At 41.1% G+C, this 23,495-nt stretch overlaps 2 protein-coding genes across 2 annotated transcripts in view; one reads left to right on the top strand and one right to left on the bottom strand.

The window, feature by feature from the left end:
* LOC112395160 (uncharacterized) overlaps positions 1–23,495 on the bottom strand; it is a 404,375-nt gene that overhangs the window by 263,586 nt on the left and 117,294 nt on the right. The window lies entirely within an intron of this gene.
* RGS13 (regulator of G protein signaling 13) lies at positions 1,169–17,660 on the top strand. Its single transcript, XM_024738219.1, has 4 exons — positions 1,169–1,254; positions 4,508–4,569; positions 16,244–16,410; positions 17,475–17,660. Exons 1-4 carry the CDS (start codon positions 1,169–1,171, stop codon positions 17,658–17,660), a joined length of 501 nt encoding a protein of 166 aa, XP_024593987.1.

The raw sequence follows: 23,495 nt of genomic DNA, 5'->3' as shown, positions 1-23,495 counted from the left end.
GACTTCATCTCCCACCACTTTCTTGCCGCAATGAACGCTTTGGAGCCTTTCTCTCCGAGCTCTCTCCCTGCCACACTCTGGACTCAGGTAGTGACCACATTCCTCTCATTTCCTCAACGAGGACTCGACCCATTGCCTCCTGACCTGGGCCCAAGCTGCCTCTCTCCTTCACTTAGCACATTCCTGCACACCCTGTAGTTCTAGCTCAGCTACTGCTTTACCGGGATGCCTCCTCTAACCACCCCCGGGTCCGGTTAGGTTCTCCTCGCATGTGTACTCACGGGCCCCTGTACTTCCTGTTGCAAAGTCCCCACCACGTGAATTTTCACTGCTTGTTAGTGAGGATGGGAAGAGGAAAGACGGGACCTATGTAGACCCCCGGCAGCCAGAACCTGGTACATAACAAGTGTTCAACAGATGTTTCCCATGAACCAATAAAGACTGATATTAAACTCACTCTTTATCCTGAATATCTCACTGCAGATAAGTGTGAATATATATTTAGCAAAGTATTTCCGGCTCTCATTGTAAAGTGTGGATTTCATCATTTTTAAGAAATGTTTGAGTTTTTTTTTCTCAAAGTCCTGAGTTAAAAACCTTCTGTTCCATACATTGTCGATAAAGCCTGGGCTGACTAACCTCTACCTGAATTTTAAAGTCAAAGTCACGCTGACCAGAGTGGGGAAAGCCAGGAAGGCAACACTCCACTCAGCATCCGCCCTTAAAAAGGCTTCTTTTTGTATCTGGCTGTTTACACTATTTTGTTTGGTTAATTACAAAGAGGCCAATTCTTGTTCAGTATATTGAGAGATCTTTCTATAAATAAGAGCTCTCCAAAGTGGGAAGACTTGGGAGTGGGTGAATTCATTGCTGGGAGCCCCTGCATGGAAAGATCTTTTTCAGAGAGCTGTATTTTTTGAAAGCTGTTATTAGAGAACGGGTGGGCCAGATGAGTTCTAAAATCACAACTCAAAGCACCTATATTCCTATAAAATATTTATGAGATGAGTCATTTTATTCTCTTCCCTCCTTCCCATCCCCACCAGTGGTTGTGTTCCATTAGCTTCAAGAACCCATCCTTATTTTTTTATGATTTATAACTTTGTCTGTTCTTTAGAAATTGACTCTAATATATAATCATTTTAAATCACTAGATTATACTAAGTATATGCTGCATTTCTTTAGAAAAATGAGCAGGCGGAATTGTTGGATTTGTAAGATGTGCAGAGATGACTCTAAGAGGCCTCCTTCAAAGTAAGTAGGATGTAAATTCTATTACCGTTATCATGTATATTTATCACATGATAAGTAGGTGTATGTTTATTCAACTGCTGTCTTAGTATATTTTGCTCAGAAAGTAAAATTTGCATTTACACCTAATTCCACTAGAAGGGCAACCATGCGTTACACTAAGGTTCCATTTTCATTATTCATGGTTTACACTTGAGAATTCAGCAAGGTTAATGTTTTTAGAGAGTCTTTTACAAACAAATATTCTTAGGTTTTTTTTAAAGTCTTATACTGTTAATACTTTATATGTTAAAATGAGATTCTTTCATCCAAACTATTTACATGGTTCAAACCCTCTGTCTACAAAGTGCCAGACCTTCCTCTGTGGTTGGAAGAGGTGAGACTGGAGGGGTAACCAAATGCTCACCAAGCTCCCAGGCCTCTTCTACATTTTGCCATAACTCAAAGTGAAGCCATTCAGGTGGGGCCAGTGGCTATACTAAAATGGAAAGCGGAATGCCTGAGGAGGGTAACAAACCATTTGACTGGATTTGCTCACCCTGAAGAATCCCCAGGCCGAGGATCCCTGTTAGGTTAACCTGAGAGCCTGACCTCATCTGCATGGAGACTCAGTCATGGCCACACATCCCTGCTACAGTCGGAACTCCTGGTACGCAGGCTCCCACCCTGAGGTATCCAAATATCCAAAAATGCAAACCAGCTACTGTGTGTTTGGAGGATGCAGAGTCTCCAGTGGTAGGCGGGAGAGACAGGAAGACCCAAAGCTCAGCATTTCAATTGACCAGTTGAGGCTGCTGAACTGCACAGGCCTGTGTGAGGAGGAAGACGAGAAGGCTGGTTTGGGAAGAGCTTCCTTCTCTTCTGCTGACGATTCCCATAGAGCATCACCATCAACGCTTGCCTTCCTTCTACCTGCCCTGACACCCACCATCAGGGCCGGCGAAGGCCAAGGAAAGAGAATTCACATTCCTCACAAACCAAGAGATGACAGTCATTTGATAAGTGCTTAATGTTCTTGACCTAACTTAATGTTCAGGGTAACTTTGTGGATAATAAAACTGAAGCTTGGAGATTTTAAGTTAGACCAAAAGCTATGAAGTAAAGCACAGGAATCAGAACCCAGGACTGTCAGACTCCAAACACTCCTCATTCCTCTCTCCGCAATGTTGCGATGTCTCAGAATATGCTCCCGTATCTGTTTGGTGCCTGCTCTCTCTCTGTCCAGAAGAAAGGAGGGGACACAAAAGTGGAGTCTGTTATTAGAAACTCCAGTGGATGAGGGGACAAAGGTGTTTAGAATTTCCCTAAGGGAAACTGGTAGCCACGGGACAGCATGAAATTGGTGAAATACTCAGGAAAAATTACAAGCAAAAATGGGATTAAGCCAAAACCAAATTTTACTTCACAGCTTTACCCCCAACCATAATTACCCCAATCACAATGCATCTCCATAGACTCATGACCCTTAGAGGCACAGGTACTCCCTTGCCAACAATCACCAACACCAAACTTTGAGCTAACCCAGGACAGTGACGGTATCTCCTCTCACGCTGTAGCTTTTCTTCTTTCCTATATGACAGTTAGGTCTGCAGGGCACCTTGCCAAGCACTTTTCATTTCGATGGATTGGAAAAGGTGATTTTAGGTTTCTGTTTTTAAAAGTTCTAATACGAGAAAGGAACAGCGAGTCTGACACCGTTGCAGGGAAATGTTTGTCGAAAACAATCTCAATGGCAGTGCACTGTTAAGCCTCAGTGCTGATGTGAACAGTCCATCTAGAACTAGCAAGTACCACCTGAACTTTCAGAAAACAAAGGATATTTGACCTTTCTAGGACTCCCAATATTTTTCTGTGTCCCAGGTTACTTTTTAACCTCTTTAACTTAATCTTCTTTCGTTGTGTTAAGTACCTGCTAATGCAGATGGCTGTCCCCTCAACACTGAGTACTGAGCTAACTATACCAGGTGATAGCCAATGGGCAGTGCTTGCTTGTATCTATAGTGGCTTTTGATTAGATGCGGTTATTAAAAATAGGAAAAGTAAGAACGTATCATAAACTGAATGGCAATGAATAGACTCAGTATTTCAAAGGAGGGAAAGAAAGTGATTCTGAAGAACAGTCGCTTACCAATTCATCTCAAAAAGCCCACCAAAATGAAAGAAATGAAGTCTCGAAGCCAGTAACTTCCACAGATATTTTCAAAATGGTAAATAGCCTTTTTCATATGTTTAGGTCAAATGTAACTTGACATATTATTCACAGTGATAAAAACTAAAACTGTCAAGGTAAAAAAGTATAGAGCAAATAACTGACCAAGAAAATATCATACATAATAAATGCAAAGTTATGCATGCCAATAGGTTTTGTGGATAAACTCTAAAAGTCTAATAGACAAATGAGCAAACACATTGCTGGTGGCAGCGGCATACAACGTATAACCTTTTTAGAAGCATTGATTCTACTTCTGTTAATCTCTTAAGGAATTACCTTGACTGTGGGCATGGCAAGCCTCAATGACAGCTGGGTTATATTTGGTTTTATTGGTAAAAAATTAGAAATGATCAAAACACTCATTGAGAATAATTATGTAAACTATGAAATGCCCCCTTGTAGAATATTTCATGGTCACTATAAATGATACTGACTCCCAATGATTATAAATTTACAATTACTCATCTAGAGATAAAAGAATAAATATTTCCCTAATCAAAAAAATAAATAAATTTACAATTATAAATTGTAAATTTACAATTATACACTATAAATTGTGAAGACATAAAAGGCTTATTAAAAGGATATATATACATATATATATGTCTGTGTGTGTGTATATACATGTATATACACACCCCACACACATATCAAGTATGCGCACACATAGGCAGAGAATGATTACTTCTTGGTTAAAAGCACACAAACATGCATACAACCAAAAAACTAAAAAGAAATACATCAAAATATTAACAATGGTAATCTGGGCCACAGAGATTATAAAACTCTGGTTCTTTGTCTTTTAAAATTTATTTTATCAGATTTTCATGTTTTTTCTACTTTTATATTTTTATAATTCTAATCACTTAGAAAGTAAAAATAAAACGTAAAAGATCACTGGGAAATAAATTTCCATCCAAAACTACACACAAATAGAGTATAACTATATTTGGGCATTATTTTCAAGATAGCATATTTCTATTTAGTTCAGAAAAAGCTTGAGAATATTTTAGTGCAATGAGCACCTTTTGTTTCTTTTCAAAGCCTTACTTTGGAGGAAGCATTACAGTGGGCCCAGTCTTTTGAAAAGTTGATGGCTACGAAATGTGAGTATCATGTACATATCATTTTTTAATAACTAGTCAGTTTTATTCTCGGAGGAAAATGAGGGAACTTGGTGATGTATGTTTGCTGCTCTTCTCATAGCCTTCTAAACGGCAACTGCCACGGTTAAAAAAAGAAACCTGAAAATAGTCTGCCGTGTCAACCAGTACTATTTTCTTTAGTGTTAATTAAAGCAAGATTAGTCATTGTGAATACTTATTCTTCACAAGTATATGTGTAAAATCCCTTGGAAAATATGCTTAAATAGTAACACATACTGAAATATACTGCCTTCCTCTAGCTTTCTAAAGTTATAATTTAAAAAAAAAACTAACAATTCCCTCTTCTTAGTGCCTTGAGACATAAGAATAAATTTGAGTTTTGATATTCTAAAAATCCTCAAAGTTTGCTTCTAACTTTATCAGTGTCTGATTTAAGTGGGACTGCATATAAGTCCATAGTTAGTTATATATAAGTGTCAGAATTCAGATGGTATAAATGGAAGATGATAGCAGTGGAGGTGAGGAAGATAAAGTCAGAGGTTCAACACAAGACAAATGAAGGAGCAGTCAACTGTGTCTGGGGTAGGAAACTGGGAGGCTGTAGGAAATGATAAACACCAGAAGACAGGTACAGAGAAACATTAGGGCTCACTCAAAGAAAATTCCTCTGTTTGCTGAACTTGGTACTTTTTTCAAAATGCAGTTTGTTCCCCTCAAATGTCTGCTAATGATTTGCTCTAGACCTTTTTTTATTTGAGATTCCCTGTTAGCTCCTCTGTGAACGTTTAATCTGTTTACATCTATTGACTGTGGGAGGGGTGTTAGCTGTGATACCCAAGGTTTAAATTGGCAGGGGTGCCAGCAGTTATTCTGGGCAGGGTGCTTCCTGTCCCCCAAGGCTCGCCATGTTCCTGGGGTGCTGCCTGCTCTTCTCGACTCAAGGCCCCCCCCCCAACTCCTGCTCGGAGACAGCTGTCGCCACCTGGCCTCGAGGGCCATGGCACAGGTGCGGACCCCTGGCTACTCCTACTGAAACACCTTAGCCAGCCGGCCTGGCTCTTATTCCACGGTGCCCACAGTGCTGGGACCCACAGCTCCAGGCTCTGTCACCACCTGAGGGCCCACCTCAGGTAGCAGCCCTCCCCAGCGGGCACTGAAGGCCACGCTTTCTTTCTCTGACGCCACCATCCCCGCCTCTCACTTTTCAGGTGTACCTCCTAGTTTGTGATCCGGTTTGCAGGCATGATTGCAAATTTTAAGATATGTAACCTTTTGGTCAATTTTAGGACATTGGTATAGGAGGAAGAGACTAAAGTGTATGTTCAGTTGGCTATCCTGACTGATCCTCTGTTAATAATTCAGAGTTCGTCCCAAGCCCCAGTAACCCATATTGTGCACCATTGCCAGATTAATCTCCCTCTTGGAGTTTCTTATTCTTCATCTGCAAAACGGCATAATATCATGTAACCTTTCAGCATTCCGGTGCAGGTTAAATATACGCCCCCTCGCTCAATGCCTGATACAGAGGAGACACGCAATGACTGAGAGTTATTTCTCTTAGAAATAAAGCGCTTGTCTTGAACAGCATTCCTTTTTCTCTGCTGCCCACCCAAAAGTCCAAAATCTCCAACTTGGTTTTCAGGACTCTATACCTAAGCTAACGCACTTTCTAACACTTACCTCCAGCTCTGTCCCTACATGTGACATGCCCTTCTGCCCTTGTGATGTCTGCCCCATCTTCTACATGTCCAACTCTCCTGGTTCAGGCTTTTGCCTATCTGTCTCCTCTATCTACCCTGCCCATCCTTAAAGGTAAAATTCAAGTTCCACTTTCTCCTCTTGGAAACCTCCTGGAATTATTTTTCTCTCTCTTTTCTATTTGATAGTATCATTATTTACTTTGCTTCTAATTATAGCAATTTCGTGTACTGGGTTTTTTCCCGCAGCTGCTTTCTCACTAGATTGTAAATTTCCTTAGCGCACAGATCACTTCTCATCCACCTTTCATCTTACCTCCCAGAGGCCGAAATTGTGCTTTGTACCTAATGGGCATGCAATAAATGTTCAATGAATAAATACAAGACAAGTATTAGTAAGAAAAGATCAAAACGCCAAACCATATTGTGTAAGAGTTTCTGTGCCAATCCTGGCAGCCTCATAAACTAAGTGAATAAAGTTAATTACTCAGAAAAAATGTTCAAGTGGGATCTTGGCTAGAATTAGCAATTTAGAGATCTAGCATCACAAGAATAAGTAAAGTCTAAAGAAAAGATGAAGACAGGAAGACAGGATACAGCTCTTCGCCAAAAACAGGGTACTAACCTTACCAGAAATTGAATTACTGTGAAATTCATGTAAAAATTCAACAATCGTGTAATAAAAAGGTGATAAAACAAATCATTCTATGGGACACGCAATCAGAAAGATAAAACTAAGAATACAAACATTAAATGTGCCAGAGAATAGACTGCGTTTACATTAACTAAGCACAGGAGTAAAACGCATCCTCTAGCTAAGACACACAGATGCCTCCACACAGATTAAAAAGCAATTTCTAAGAATATGTAGTTCAGAAACCCACATGGCAAAGATTCTCACAAGAGGCAAATTTTGAACTGGGACTTAAATGACTCAGATTGTTGTAAAATGATAAAGAGTTCTGACTGTAAGTACTTTAAAGATAGGAAAACGGTTTTAAAAGAAGTTAAGTACAGTGAAGACAAATGAGTGCTTCTTTCAATGAAGAAATGTAATGTGTAGTATTCCTCTGGATTTGGTATGAAGACTGGTCTCATTAAAAAAATCTCCACAATGAATTAAAGAGATAGTACCCTGCAGAAGTTCCAAGTTTACAGATTATAGAAAGTCCTTCAAGTTTCCAAACATCCAAGATTTTAGGAAAAAAATTATTTTCAAATGGGCATAAAAGTAGTAATAACTTTTTTTTTTTTTAATTTTATTTTTGGCTGCATCGGGTCTTTGTTGCTGCCAGCGGGGGCTACTCTTCATTGCGGTGCGCTGGCTTCTCATTGCGGCGGCTTCTCTTGTTGCGGATCATGGGCTTTAGTCACGCGGGTTTCAGGAGTTGTGGCGTGTGGGCTCAGTAGTTGTTGTGGCGCACAGGCTTCCCGGACCAGGGCTCGAACCCATGGCCCCTGCATTGGCAGGCGGATTCTTAACCACTGCGATACCAGGGAAGACCAATGATCCCCTAAAAGCTGAGGACTCTACAAACTGGAGAGGTCAAGACTAAAAAATAATTAAAATCAAAACTTTGATTAATCAAAGTTTTATATATGATTTTGATTAAAATATCAGAAAAGAATGCCAGAAAAGAATGCAGAAGGCTCATACATAAATAATATTTTTTGGCCAAATCTCAAAATATGAGGATAGAGGTTTCCCACTAATATTCGAGTGAAGTATGCTTAATATAAATAAAAATAAGTTTAAAACGGCAACCAATGCCCTTGGATGAGTCATTCAATCCTTCCATGTGTCTGGCTGACCTTCCTGGCACTGGACAGTACCTTGAAAGAGGCCTCGAGGGTCACTGTGCTCAGCTCATGTGCACCCTCTAGAGGGAGGAGAGAGACAAACAGGAAAGCCAACTAATAGCTTAATTAATTCCAGAACGTAGTAAGTACTTTGAAGAAACTAAAACCAGGTCGCATGACAAAGAAAGACAGGAGTAAGAGGGAAATTCAACGGGATGATTAGAGACAAACTGTCCGAAGGTGTAAAATTTGAGCTAAGAACTGAATGACGAGAAGCAGCCAGCCATACTGGGGTCTGGGGGCAGAGCGGCCCAAGCAGAGGAAAACCATGTTCAGAAGACCCTGAGATATGAATGAAGCTAGTGTCTTCAATTAACCAAAGAAATTCAGCCTAACAGGAGCACAGGGCCTTACAGGCCACATGAAAGACCTTAAATGAAAAGTAACAAGCATTAATGTGCTTTGAGAAATACCCTCTGAGGGTGGGGGAGGGCAAGGGAGGGGAGGAGATTAAGAGATACAAACTACTGGGTATAAAACACAGAAGACCCAAGGATGCTATGTACAGTATAGGGAATACTGCCAATGTTTTATGATAACTTTATATGGAGTATGATCTATAAAAATATCAAATCACTATGTTGTATCCCTGACACTAACATAATATTGTAAGTCAATAAAAGTACGCGCTAGTTCTCTTCTGAAGAAAAGAAGCAGAGAGACTAGTTAGAAGGCTATTTCAATAAACCAGGTAAGACTGGAACTCAGTAGGGAAGACAAAACCTGGAGTAATTAGCATATAGATGCTAATCGAAGCCATGGCCCTATGAGTTCACTTAGAGGGAGAGTTCAGAGAGAGGTGAGCACAGACCCAGACGTGGAGCTTAGATGCACGCCAATATTTCCATATCCAGAGAAGAGGAGGAGTCTGTGAAGATGTTAAAGGAGCATCAAGTGAGTGAAGAATGAGGACAGCATATCATCATGGGAGGCAAAGAAGACAGCGTTTCAGGAAGGGAGGGGTGCACTGTGTCTAAGGCTGCTGGGAAGTCAGGTAAGATGTGGAAGGAACAGCGACCATCGGGTGTGGCAACGTGAAGTCAATTGTGCCAAGATAAGAGCAGCCTGGGGGGCATGGTGGAGATGGACTGGACAAGAGGAAGTAAGGCAGATGATACAGGGAATTATTTACATAAATATTGCTGTGAAGTTTATCAGAGAAAAGCACAGAGACTGGAAGGAAGAGTGAATGCGTTCCACATTGGGCGTAAAGAGTCAGTAGTTGTTATTGGTTTTACTTGGGAAATAAAGCAGCATATTTGCAGACGATGGCAACCATTAGAGAGGAAGAAACGGATGGCACAGAATAGAGTGGAGGTGACTTTAAGAGCAAAGGAGAAGTGCAAGGCAACAGGGAAAGCAAAATCAGGTGGGAGCCACAAATGAACCGTTTGGCCCACCCAAAAAGCAACTGGGATCCTTTCCTCTCGGGAGGAGAGTCAGAAAGGGCAGGTACCAGCAGAGGTAGGTTGGTTGATTTGGTGGAGAGAAGGTGAGGGAATCTCCACCTAATTAAACCTGTGTTCTCAGCTAAGTTTGAAGCAGGGTCATCAGCAGCTGAGGAGAGGATGAGTTGGCATTGTAAAAGGAGGGGATAGGAAATAGTTTCTGGAGAGTTGGAGAGCCACGATATTAGGGGAGGATAGTAGGATGACAGAGGGTAATGCTGAGTGCCCATTTTAAAATTTGCAGTGATGATTTCAAGTGAGAAAGTACAATTGTGTATTCTTCCATGGCCTGTTGTGTGCACTCCGGCACAGACACAAGAGCACAGTGAAGCCTTTCTGGATCGGCAAGGGTTCTGAATCCCAGAATTTGCATCAATCTTAATTTTGGCCAAAATCATCCTTAAATGTACGGAACGCTTCCCTCCCTTTCTCAGTGATCACAGTCACTGTGGACAGCCTTGGAAATGCCAGATGGAAAGTGTAGGATTCTCGTAGTGCTGAAGGCGCCGTAGTGCATCACAGCAGACAGTGGACACTACAAGTCACTGGGGGATGCTGTCGTTCCCTCCTGTGTGTTCCCTCGGCTCTCCTCGTCCATGAGATTCTGTGCTGCTCACTGGGGACTGGCAGCTCCCTACACCACCCTTTAGTCTCAGCGCTGCTGCCCACAGCTGTTGCCATGGTTCCCCTCGCCATCCCTCATACTCCCCATGCTGCCATGCCTCACCCTTCCCACTAGCACTTTTGTCTTCTTTAACTTCTCACGCATGTCCTCACGTTCCAGGGAAAACAACAACAAACCTGGCCTTCTGTAGACCTCAATGTTCAGTTAGTACATTTTCTGCCTCGCTCTCAAGAAACCAAAAAGTAACAACTTGCCAGGTATAATCCTCTGTCCTTTGGTGCTTCCTGGATGCTGAGTAATTAGAGCCTGCCTCTTTACTTTTCAAAATCTACAGACAGTCTCTTTAAAATACAGAAGCACGAGGGATCCAAAAGCCTGGATTAACAAACATTTCTTTACTGGGTACCTGTTACCCGTCAGGCAGCACGCAGGCGTGGGGCATGCAGAGGTGACTGACTGCCGTGCTTGTTCTCAAAGGGCTTGCAGGTGAGCGGAGAGTAAGAGAAATAAATCAACAAACAGAACAGACTGTGGTACAGAGGGAGGTACAGTGAGAATGAAAATAAGTGTGGACTAGGTGCTGCTTGTCAACTGACAGGAAGCACTTATCTAACCTGCTGTGGGGACAGGGGCTTCAGAGAGATTTTCTTCAGAAACTGAGATACCAAACCTGAGTCTTAGATCAGGGTATAAAGCCCGCCACACATACAGCAGGAACTGCATATACAGCAGCATGGCAGTAACACACTACCTGGCCAGGAAGAGCAAGGCGCAAACCAGGACGGTGTTCAGGCATGACAGGATGAGGCTGGAGAGGTAGACAGTGCAGTATCCTCATGGGCCTTGCAGCCACTGCCGAGAGGTAGGGGTTTTACCATTAGAGCAATGGGAAAGGTTGAAGGCTATAAATAAAGGGCCATGGCCAGATTTTCGTTTTACAGATTTTTCTCTAATAAGAGTGCAGAAAAGATTGAAAGCAGATCAGATGGATAAACTTAGGCTTTTTCAGATTAGATATTTTACAAATATTCCCCCAAAATCATAAACAAAAGTAACATGTAAAAGTAAAACAGAAGATAATGCCATAAGTAAAACAGATAGTGTCTTTAATATACAAAGAGACCTGGAAATTCAAGAAAACAGTAACAATGCAAAAGAAAAATGGACAAAAAAATTTGAAATTCACAGAAAGAAAAGAAATGGTCTGGAATAAAGAAAAAATGTTTAAGCATTAATATTTTTAAAACACAAATTTAAATAACTACAAGTCACTAGTCTTACCCAATCTGATTGGGAAGGAAGGAGTGTGTAGACATGTCAACACTGCTATTACTAATGAAAAACAATGAAATATTTCTGAAAGCAATTTTACAATAGGTATCAAGAGTCTCCAAAAATATTACATCATCAATCTAGTAATTCTACTCTTTTAATTCTAGGGAAGTAATTAGAGACGCAAAGATTTATAAACCAAAATAGTCGATGTAGAATACGTTACAACATATAAAGGGGAAATAATCTAAATATTTGATAATGGTAGCACAGCTAAATATAATACAGTGTAGTAGTCCTGCAATGGACTGTTACATGACCTTTAAGAGTAAACAGGAGGAAAAAAAAAGAGTAAATAAGAGAAAGTGTTTGCTACACCATATTAAGTATGTAAGAGTGATACAAAATTGCTTTCATTGTATGATGCCAATAAGGTAATTTGAGAGTGTGTCTGTATTTGTGAAAATGAATGAATACTGTTTAGGTAGAAAGTTAAATGAATACTGTTTAGGTAGGAAGTTAAACATGAACAAAGGACTGAAAGAGTGAAAGGAAATATATCAAGTTGTTAACAAATTTCTGTATTTAAGTTGCTTTCATAATAATACAGCAAACAGAAGTTAGGAGAAAACCCAGAAATGATTAATATACAAGCCAAACCAGAGAATTTCAATAAAACAGACTTATTTTAAAACTTCACAGAGGCTGGTAGAATTATGGAATTCATTTTCTCCAGTGGTACATATTAAAAATAAAATGGATTTAACATAGTTTTAGACACTTTTCTGGTGGCAGACTGCCACACAGCCCATATTTAGGATTTAATGATGCCATGAGCCTTGCCGCCTTGCAGAAAACAATCCTAGAATAGATGGGCCACCATTCTGACTCAGACAAGAGGAATGTCATGTTTCCTTTCTATTTACATCAAGATACCAGCATGTGTCACAGAAATGCTAATTTCAGTGACTAAGTTGTAAAGAACACACTAGGGAGTCCCAAAGGCACCACTCTCATTCTTCAAGGAAAAAGCGCACACTATGTGTGACATAAACCTAGTTCTTCCAGCTCTCAGTTTAATGAGCAGTTCTCCTGTTTATCCCTATTACTCTGCTCAAGCAGAATCACAGCCTCTGGAGCGTTAGTGCTCAGAAAGGAGCATCATTTAAGACCTCAGAACGGGCCGCACTGGGCTGCATCGCCTAATTTGGAAAAGGCTTTCCCACCTTGTAATCCCCTTGTTGTATGAGTCAATAGAAATTCTAAAGTGAGCAATTCAGTTCTGACTTTAATAACTGCTTGGATTCCTGGAACACTTTCTTTTTCTTATAAATTTATTTATTTATTTTGGCTGCATTGGGTCTCCGCTGCTGAGCGCAGGCTTTCTCTAGTTGCGGCGAGCGGGGGCTACTCTTCCTTGCAGTGCACGGGCTTCTCATTTCGGTGACTTCCCTTGTTGTGGAACACGGGCTCTAGGTGCATGGGCTTCAGTAGTTGTGGCACGTGGGCTCATAGCCGTGTCTCACGGGCTCTAGAGTGCAGACTCAGTAGTTGTGGCGCACGGGCTTAGTTGCTCTGAAGCATGTGGGATCTTCCGAGACCAGGGCTCGAACCCAAATCCCCTGCATTGGCAGGCGGATTCTTAACCACTGCGCCACTAGGGAAGTCCCCCTGGAACACTTTTGTACAACTATTTTCAGCTGCTTAACTTACATAGCATAACAATTAGCCTAATGAAGACAAAATTCTATAAAACATACCAATCATGTGAGCTACTTGTTCTACACACCAGAGTCCTATCCATAATATCAGACAAGTTCAAGCGGTCCAGGTCAGCTTTCACTAGGATATGATACAGTAATACATGGTACTACAATCTCACTAATCTACAAGAAAGGTGCATTTCTTGTTCATGCTACACAATGACTGGGTCATCTGTAGCTCTGTTGCAGGTCTTTATTCTGGCCTTCAGACTAAATGAGCAGCTCTTCCAGAATGCGTCCTTCTCACTTTTTTTTTCTTTTTGGGGGGGGGAGCAACGGCAGAACCACCTGATAGTCCCCCTGAAGCCTTCTGCCCGACCTGCACATGACACTGTGCATGGGTGTCACTGGCTGACACAAGTCCAACAAGCAAGGCTGAAATAAGTGGGACATGAAAGTACAATCCTCCTCCAAGAAGGGCAGGAATAACTGAGAACAATACCACCGTCTACCGCATCGGGTATCTATATAAAAATATATGTGGGGCTTCCCTGGTGGCGCAGTGGTTGAGAGTCCGCCTGCCGATGCAGGCGATGAGGGTTCGTGCCCCGGTCCAGGAGGATCCCACATGCCGCAGAGCGGCTGGGCCCGTGAGCCATGGCCGCTAAGCATGCGCGTCCGGAGCCTGTGCTCCGCGGCGGGAGAGGCCGCAGCAGTGAGAGGCCCGCGTACCGCAAAAAAAAAAAAAAAAAGAGTTAAAAAATATATGTGGCACCACACGGTTGGGTTCCTCAGCAGAGGACTTGGGAATGTTGAGAACTGTTGAACCATTCGGCCAGCCCCAGAAGACCCTTCCTCCACTCCATCAGGAGGGAAGTTGAAAAAGGCAGATACAGATGCAGGCAGCTTCTAGAATAAGAATCCCTAAACATTTTACTATACAGTTAAGCTAGACATAAATATAAACACAAATTCAGAATACTATAACATGTAATCTAACACTGGTTTCCAAATTATCCCCCCACCTGCCCCCCACCCCATCCGCTTAACCCACGCAAGCAGCCTGGTGGCTAAGTCTCATTCCAGGATCTGTAGATGTCATCTGGTAGCTTGTTTTTTTTCCTATTCCATAACTCATTTATTTTAGGATCCTTATTTTCTGTTCCTAATGAAGCACTCAGTCAAAATTTCTCTAAGTACAAAGTATAAAAAATTGCTTTTTATTTTCTTAAATAGGATTCTAGTTCTTTCAATATACACGGCAAATTACTGGCTTCCAGCTTCACTTGTTATGCCAGAAATGGCTTTCTGTTTTGATTTGTTTTGTTCTTTGGCTTGCCTACCCATTCAGCTGTTTCTCTAACAGGAATACCAATTGCTACATCTGTATTCTCTGACCCCAGCTTTCTGTGTCTGTGATGAGGTGAGGCACATCTTAGGGTTAACTGTTGTGAAAACAAACTTCTTGTTTTAAGTGTAAGGTAAAACATATTCCCCCGTTGGGTAGAAATACCAAATCCATATCCTTTCCTTGTTACATTTTTATACAAGCCCTACCCCCATCTCGTCTGTCCTCTCAATTCAAACAATGCTTCTTTTGAACCATCTCCCACCCAATGTCGTGAAGGCTACACTTGCTCCCATGATACTAATGAACCAAGCTCTAATTCTGTGTCTTCCTAGGATAGCACATTTCTTGCAGATCACCAGCTTTCCCCAACCCTAATGCCTCCTTAGAAGGTGTTATTAGAAACTGCCTCTGTTTGAGTTTTTCTCTTGAATACAGAATACCTTAATTCTTGTCTTTATTTTTGTATCAGTGCTGACAGAGCAGTGGAAGCCAAGGAGTCAAGGAGCCTGGCTTTCTGGTGCTAGGAAACTCATTAGATCCAATCTCTAATGTGAAGATCTAGGAAAATATGATTTTACTCACCATTGCTATTCCCTCTGATTACTATTATTTCTTGTAACAGTTAACAATACTAAGATACTGTTAGTCAAAATCCTATGTTTCATCACGTGTTCAAAGCGCCTACATACACATTTCTGTCACTATCATTGGAAAGTTACATTGCCTTATGATTTAGCAATTCAATTTCTCAGATATGCCAAGAGACTTCCTAGTCACCAAAAGAAGTTTAATATTTTTCTCAGAGGGTTCAACTTGAATCTTGAGAATACCTGATCCCCCCAAAGATTCTGACTAATGTGTTAGATTTGTGAAAACTCACTTAACCCTCTTCTTCAAACACTGGTGCCCACAAGATAGTGGCTCAACTGGGAAAGTTCCTCCCACACGTCTGCCCCTATCTTCCCACTTCAGAAAAGACCAGAGCTGAGGATGCCCATTGATCCTGGCATCAAGTGTCACTTAATCATTGTTCTGCACATCCTCACTGTCCTGTTCTGGATTTTGAGGTAGTTTCCAACACCCTATCCGAATTCCGTTCCCTGCCTCGTCCTTCATTTCTGGTGTGAACCATAAACCATGGATATGAAGTTGAATTGTTCATTATCCATGTTCTCCTGCTCTAACTGGATACGAGAAACACCCTGGGCTACACAGCCTCATCAGTTTATCACTTCTACATGGTCTGGACGTTTTCCTTTCAACCCTGACCTGCCTGTTTAGATTCTAAACCTTGCTCTTACCCTCCAGGTTGTATTGAGGTTTTAGATTTTTCATGTCAGGTTCATGATCAGAGTTCTCTCCCACTGAGGCCATTTAAGTCCTGTTTCTGGGTCCTTGTGACCTATTCCATCCTAGACCCAGCCACACTAGTGGGCATTTTGCTCTGAGTAACACGGAATAAAGGAATGAAGGAATGATCCCACCACTAACTGGCACTGTCAAAACATGCTTCAGATGCATAGATGTAACTAAGATGTAGGGTGTGTGTGTGTGTGTGTGTGTGTGTGTGTGTGTGTGTGTATCATTATATAATACTCACTTGTTAAATAATTTGGGAGCTCTGATTCAGATGTTAGTTTTAAACTGCATTACATATTGTTCAGATATTTTTAGGATGCTGACCCAGGAAAATAAACTGGTTTCTCCTCTACTTTTAGATGGTCCGGTAGTCTACGCAGCATACTTAAAAATGGAGCACAGTGATGAAAATATTAAATTCTGGATGGCGTGTGAAACCTATAAGAAAGTCGCCTCACAGAGGAGCAGAACTTCTAGGGCCAAGAAGCTTTATAGGACTTACATCCAGCCACAGTCCCCTAGAGAGGTAACCACACCTGACAATGCCGGCAACTGGAAATCAATATATCCCAGGAAAGTGTTAGTGTCTGTCAAGCACACGTATGTGCCAGCACTTTACATCCAGTACCTCCTATAGTGCTATGTAGTCAGTATTGTTAACCTTATTTTACAGTTAAGAAACCTGAGAATCTGAGAAGTTAATTTAACTTCTTCAGTGTCACACAGCAGTTAAGTAGGAAAGTTAGGCCTGTCTGGCTCCAAAGCCTCTCCTCATTAAGTTATCTTAATTCCCAGGAAAGTGAAAAAAAAAAAGAAGTCCTTGTAAGAATTGACTCTGCTACAAGAAACAACAGATAGAATAGACGTGGTGACTTCCCCAGTGGGGGTGGGCAAAGTGTGCCATCACCGCTCACCTTAGTTTAAAACCAGCAAACCCAGCAAACATTCACACCGACATTCCTGCCAATCACTTACAACTGGAGAAAGGAAATAAAGAGTCATGAATGAAACGGATACTCTGAGACTCCTGCTGGTGGAGAGAAAATGAGGAATGAAAGTTCTGGTCAAGAGGATAAGGGTAGAGGGTGGTTCATGAGATTCCTGTCTTTCAGGAGAGTCCAACATTACCGACTTGTTCCTCAAAACTCTCGTCTGGAAAATACTTGGTTTATTGAATAACCACTTCTCTCCTCTATTTCTCCACTTCTCTTCACTTTCTTCCCATTTCAGGGCATAGTCAGTTAAATCAACGTTCATGACTGTTTAAGGAAGACAAACTTCAAAATAGCCCCGATTTCCCTTTTCTTTAAAAGAGGCCTCCATCTCATAAACTCCTTACTTGCAGACTCCACTAACACACCACTTGCATCTGCCTAAGGAAGCAACGGTTTCTGGTATTTCCCTGGTCTTGGTCCTCATGTTTTGTTGCGGCGGCAGGGTGGGGGGTTGTCTTTTAAGATACCAATGAAACTGCAAACAAAATTACCCTATTCCACTGAAAAGGAGAGGAGGAAAAAAATTAAACCTTTCCATTCCATTTTCAACTTCAATTATGCCTACTTATGTTCTACATGTAATTTCACTTTTCAGATTAACATTGACAGTTCGACAAGAGAAACCATCATCAAGAATATTCAAGAACCCACTCAAACGTGTTTTGAAGAGGCTCAAAAAATAGTGCATATGCACATGGAAAGGGATTCCTATCCCAGGTTTCTAAAGTCAGAAATGTACCAGAAACTTCTGAAGACTATTCAACCCAACAACAATTCTTGACCACCACTCAAAAGTTTAAATTGAAGCTGGTATACTGAAAGTCCTGGCTTTGTGCTTTAAATATATATATATATAAAAAAAAAAAATCTGGGCTTCCCTGGTGGCGCAGTGGTTAAGAAGAATCCACTTGCCAATGCAGGGTACACGGGTTTGAGCCCTGGGCCGGGAAGATCCCACATGCTGCGGAGCAACTAAGCCCGTGCGCCACAACTACTGAGCCTGCACTCTAGACCCCATGAGCCACAACTACTGAAGCCCGCGCGCCTAGAGCCTAAGCTCTGCAACAGGAGAAGCCACCGCAATGAGCAGCCCGCGCACCACAACAAAGAGTAGCCCCCACTCGCCACAACTAGAGAAAGCCCGCGTGCAGCAACAAAGACCCAATGCAGCCAAAAATAAATAAATTAAATACATAAATTTAAAAAAAAATCAGAAATGGAGTAGGAATGAAATAGAAGAAATCAAACTATAAATTGATTTCTAGTTCTCAAAGAGAAACAGATCCTGAAAGGATGGACTACAGAACTCCTATAACATGAATAACACAATTTATGGCATACCTACATAGCTCACTTAATATGCAAGGAGAAGGAAGGTCTTCCCTCATGACAACAGTGCGATAAAGTTTTTACTGTAGAAATCCAACTAGATGGATGTTTTCTTATTAATGAAATTTTTCTGTCATGATGCACAGATCAGTTCTTTAAAAACTGTAGCTATATGAGTTTTGTCTCTAGTGTAAATGTACTCTTTAGAGTGCTCGTAATAACTTTAATTAGTAGACAAATTTGGTACTCAAAGTATAATCAATTGTATTATATCGTAAGTCATATAAAAAGATGTGTTCTTGACAGATATTTTACCTATAAAATCTTCCTACTATTACTTTCATAACTGAACTTCTATATTGCATATATCTTCTACATGTGAAAAATTCCAAATGAGTCTAAGCTATTTAAATGTATGAATTTCCTCATTTATTTTCATACTTATATTGCTATAGGGTAGAAAATTTGGTTCCTATATTTTGAGGTTTTTCTCCTCACAATTTGAATCCATCATGATGGTCTTGATAATCAATAATTCCAAATATAAACTAAAAACTTTATAAATATGTGATTTTTTTCAAAGACACGATAAAGTAATTTTTCTGGTAAAAGACTGTTTTTATCTTCCCTGTCATAGAAGCCTCTTAGAATCTGTCAGAATATTCCAGAGGAAAGAACTCATGTCTATTTCACTTGCTTTGTTGAGCACATAGCACAGGATAAATGTTCCTTAGTAATGGATAAATATTCTTTACTTTTGATAAAGAATAAGATACTTAAAATATTTAATATCATTTTTCCAAAGAATTAACTGTAGGAAACTTCTGATCAAGATTTTTAGTTTTAGTATGAAAAGTGTTTCTCAGGTCTCAAGTTTGACTGAAATAGCATTACTATTTTAAAATGCCTATAAACCTAAGCTGTATCACATGAAGATAAATATTAACTGGAATTATTCTCATTAAACAAAGAATTATTATAATATAGAATCAGTATTCAGGGGTTCATTTCTGGGAAAGAGAATTAGCTGTGCAAAAGAACATTTTTTGTTAAAAAGTATAAAGCTGATTAATGGGGGCTCTAGTTGTAGAAGGTGTTACCACAGTAGTCCAATTTTATCTAATCCACTGAATTTCTTTCTTTTAAAAATACCAGTATAAGAACACAGTTGTTTAAGTCTTAGATATCTGAACTTGATAATGATCCCTAGGCACAATATGCCAGAAAAGAAATGTTTCCACGCATTTCAAATAGTCTCCTCGTCTCACTCCATCAGCAAATGAGTATATGCATGGGCAAGTCAGAAAGGTCATCCATCCATGGCCTCAAGACACATGGTTTCAGGACACCCTGAACCCTTCTCACGCAAATTATACTAAGTCAGCCAAACACTGATGTAAGTAATAAATGGAATAACCAACATCCTTTGCTACTTATTTTTCCCCTTGCACTCCAACACAGGATAAGTCTAGAATTTTCAGTTTTGCTTATGTACTGATTTTACCTTCCAAATACAGTCCCTCTGCCCAGCCCTCAGAGCACATTCACCTCATGTTGGGGAAGCAAGGTGCCACATGGTGACAAGAAACAAAAAGCTTTGGACCAAGCAACTGGATTAGCGCCTATTCACGCACCTCATGTCTCTCTCTGTACCTCTAGTACCAACAGGCCTCAGTTTCTTCACATATAAAATAAAGAAATGGGGCTAGCTGATGGAATGAGCCACATGCAGTGTGCTTTTACATCCCATTACTAATGTATTCATCATTTCCTTCAAGCTTGGACTCATTTTGAAGAGGAATTCTTCCAAAAATTGATGTTTTCATGGGAAAGTGGATAATGAACTATTCTGGGTTTAACACCAATTGAGGGAGTTCTAAATTGTTTTACTTAGGAACAGAGAATTTAAACTTAAAGTGCTATCTGTTCAAGAACTCTATGTGGAAGTATGTGTTTCATGTGACTGACAGTTAAATTAGTTTTCAGATTATTTTAACTTACTATCTTAAATCCTGTTTGTTTTTCTTAGGATTTTTAAAAATTAATAAATACTTCATTTTATTATAATAATTCAAAAATTGATTGTATTTATCAAATGGCTACAAGGATATATTCACATTAACACATTTTTACATGATATTTGTTTTATCCTTATATATTTTCAGATTAATAAATTAAAAACATATTGTTAGAGTTCTGATATCAGAACCTGGATATATTAATGACTTTTTTCCCCATTTTTAGATATACATTTTCAAAGTCTGGAGATGTACAAGATAAGCCTTCATTGTTTCCTCATAAAAATAAAGTCTTATCTTCTCCAAAAAGAGACAGAGATTTGTACAATTCAGATTCAAGCATCTTGGCATCTTGGCAGAGACGAGCACTTTCCTGTTTGTAACTTATCAGTCACACCACAGTTTTGGCAACTGCAAAGGACTTTTTACCAATTTTGGAAGGATGATTACAGAAAAGATATGTATGAAGCTTTCTTCAAAGACATAATGGGGTGTGATTTGAAGAAAATCATAAGATCCTACTGCCCCAAAATATCTTTCCCATATCTAGGACTTGAAATTTCCATCATGGTCATAAAAGATGAAAAACAGCATCTGAACTCAAGCTTTAAGTGAGCAGTGAAACACTAGTGCTGACACATTACCTGTTGCTTAGCAGAAAGCAAAACTTGGGGAAAATAGGATACAGGCATATGGGGTGGCACAGAAAAAGAGGCTGAGGGAACAAAGATATCAGAGTAAATAGAGGTCACCACATACGAAACAGGAGTGGGAACTTGGGGGACAAGTGGAAATGGATTTCTTATTAAAATCTCCCTATGTTGAGAATAGAAAACCAAAAGGGGAAGGAGGGGTTAGTTTAAAAAGCAAGTATTAAGAGGTACAAACTACTATATATAAATAATAAGCTATAAGGATATATTAAACAACACAGAGAATACTGCCAATATTTTAAGATAACTTCAAATGGAGTATATAAAACTTTTGAATCCCTACGTTGTACACCTGAAAACTAATATAATATAGTAAATCAACTATACCTCAATAAAAATAATAATAGAATAAAGTATACAGGAAAAAAAAAACTGTGCCTGTTCAGGCTATTTTGAAGTACTATTTCTCACTGAATAAACAGACGTTGAATGATTTTTTTAAAAAAGCAGTTATTCCCAACTGCTAAGTTTACATTTTAGTAGAAAAAAATGAATAGTATTCCTATAAAACGAAAAGAGCAAGTATTAAATTCCCCAATGAACAGTATTTATAGAAGCATTCCTTTAATAAAAACCTACCCAGCTCCTACTGAGGAGAGATATTGTAAATACGAACATTAATTAGAGGTCTCTTCTCTCAAGGATGTGTATGCTGATAATTAAAATACAAAATACTAAGGGCCAAGGTTGATGCATGTACAGAGTGCCGTGGAATCCCAGCAAAAGCGTCTACTTCTACCCTGGAGAACTTGGAAAGAGAAGACATGCTCTATAAGATGATTCTTGAAGAGTAATTAACAGATCATTCAGAGGAAAGGAGAAGGCAGTGTGGATTGAAACAAGGGCTCAAGAAGGGAAATTTTGCAGCAATTAGGAAGATTTTAAAGATGGTGGAGGCTCTGAAATCAGATCTAAGTTCAAATCCAACAGCAGCTTTGAGAATTTAAGAAACTGCTTAACTTCTCTGAACCTTGTTTTCTCTTCATCTGTAAAATGATCATAACAATAACATTAGTAACATCTTCCTCATAGGCTGCTGTATATTTAAATGCATATCAAGTCTGTACTGTGGTCAATAAACTTTAATCATATTATTAGGTGCCATAAAAGTCCAAATGAGAGGCAATGATAGAGCTAGGCAAGAGAGACCTTTCTGAGGGAGAAACTGTGAATTGGTCAGATAAGCGAAATAAGGGAGAGATCAAGGCTGATGCAAAGCTTCTAATTTGAGCATCAGGGCAGGTACAGATGTCATGAGCGGAGAGAGGCAGCCCGGGAAGGTGAGCAGGAGTGGGAGGCCTGCTGTGTGTGAGCGTCTGCATGCCGTGCTGGGGACTCCAGAGAGGCTGAGTGTCTACACCCCGTACTGGGGACTCCAGAGAGGCCGAGCATCTACACGCCGTGCTGGGAACGCCAGAGAGGCTGAGCATCTACATTCCATGCTGGGGACTCCAGAGAGAGGCAGAGATGTAGATCTGGGAACTGTTAGCATGGCTGAGTCACTGACCACAGAAGGTCTTACAGGGAAACTGCAAAACAGAGGGTAGAAACCCAAAGCACTCAATCAAACCTTACAGAGGGACGAGGGGAAGATGGCAGAAGAGTAAGATGCAGAGATCACCTTCCTCCCCACAGATACACCAGAAATACATCTACACGTGGAATAACTACAGGACACCTACTGAACGCTGGCAGAAGACCTCAGACCTCCCAAAAGGCAAGAAACTCCCCACATACCTGGGTAGGGCAAAAGAGAAAAGAAAAAACAGACAAAAGAATAGGGACAGGCCTCCACCAGTGGGAGGGAGCTGTGAAGGAGGAAAGGTTTCCAGACACTAGGAAGCCCCTTCGCGGGCAGAGACTGCGGGTGGCGAAGGGGGAAAGCTTCAGAGCCGCGGAGGAGAGCACAGCAACAGGGGTGCGGAGAGCAAAGCGGAGAGATTCCCGCACAGAGGATCGGTGCTGACCCACACTCAGCAGCCCGAGAGGCTTGTCTGTTCACCTGCCGGGGCGGGCAGGGCTGGGAGCTGAGGCTCGGGCTTCTGTCAGAGCGCAGGGAGAGGACTGGGGTTGGCGGCATGAACACAGCCTGCAGGGGATTAGTGCACCACGGCTAGCCGAGAGGGAGTCCGGGGAAAAGTCTGGAGCTGCCGAAGAGGCAAGAGACTTTTTCTTACCTCTTGTTTCCTGGTGCGCGAGGAGAGGGGATTAAGAGCTCTGCTTAAAGGAGCTCCAGAGACAGGCGCGAGCCGCGGCTAAAAGCACGGACCACAGAGATGGGCATGAGACGCTAAGACTGCTGCTGCCGCCACCAAGAAGCCTGTGTGCGAGCACAGGTCATTATCCACACCTCCCTTCCGGGGAGCCTGTGCAGCCAGCCACTGCCGGGGTCCCGGGATCCAGGGACAACTCCCCCGGGAGAATGCACGGAGCACCTCAAGCTGGTGCAACGTCATGCTGGCCTCTGCAGCCGCAGGCTCGCCCCGCACTCCGTGGCCCTCCCTCCCCGCGGCCTGATTGAGCTAGAGTCCCCGAAGCAGCTGCTCCCTTAACACC

Source organism: Neophocaena asiaeorientalis, unplaced genomic scaffold (assembly GCF_003031525.2).
Source record: "Neophocaena asiaeorientalis asiaeorientalis breed wild unplaced genomic scaffold, Neophocaena_asiaeorientalis_V1.1 scaffold25, whole genome shotgun sequence".
NCBI lineage: Eukaryota > Metazoa > Chordata > Mammalia > Artiodactyla > Phocoenidae > Neophocaena > Neophocaena asiaeorientalis.
The sequence above is the reverse complement of the archived record's forward strand: the minus strand, read 5'-3'. Positions and strand labels throughout refer to the sequence as shown.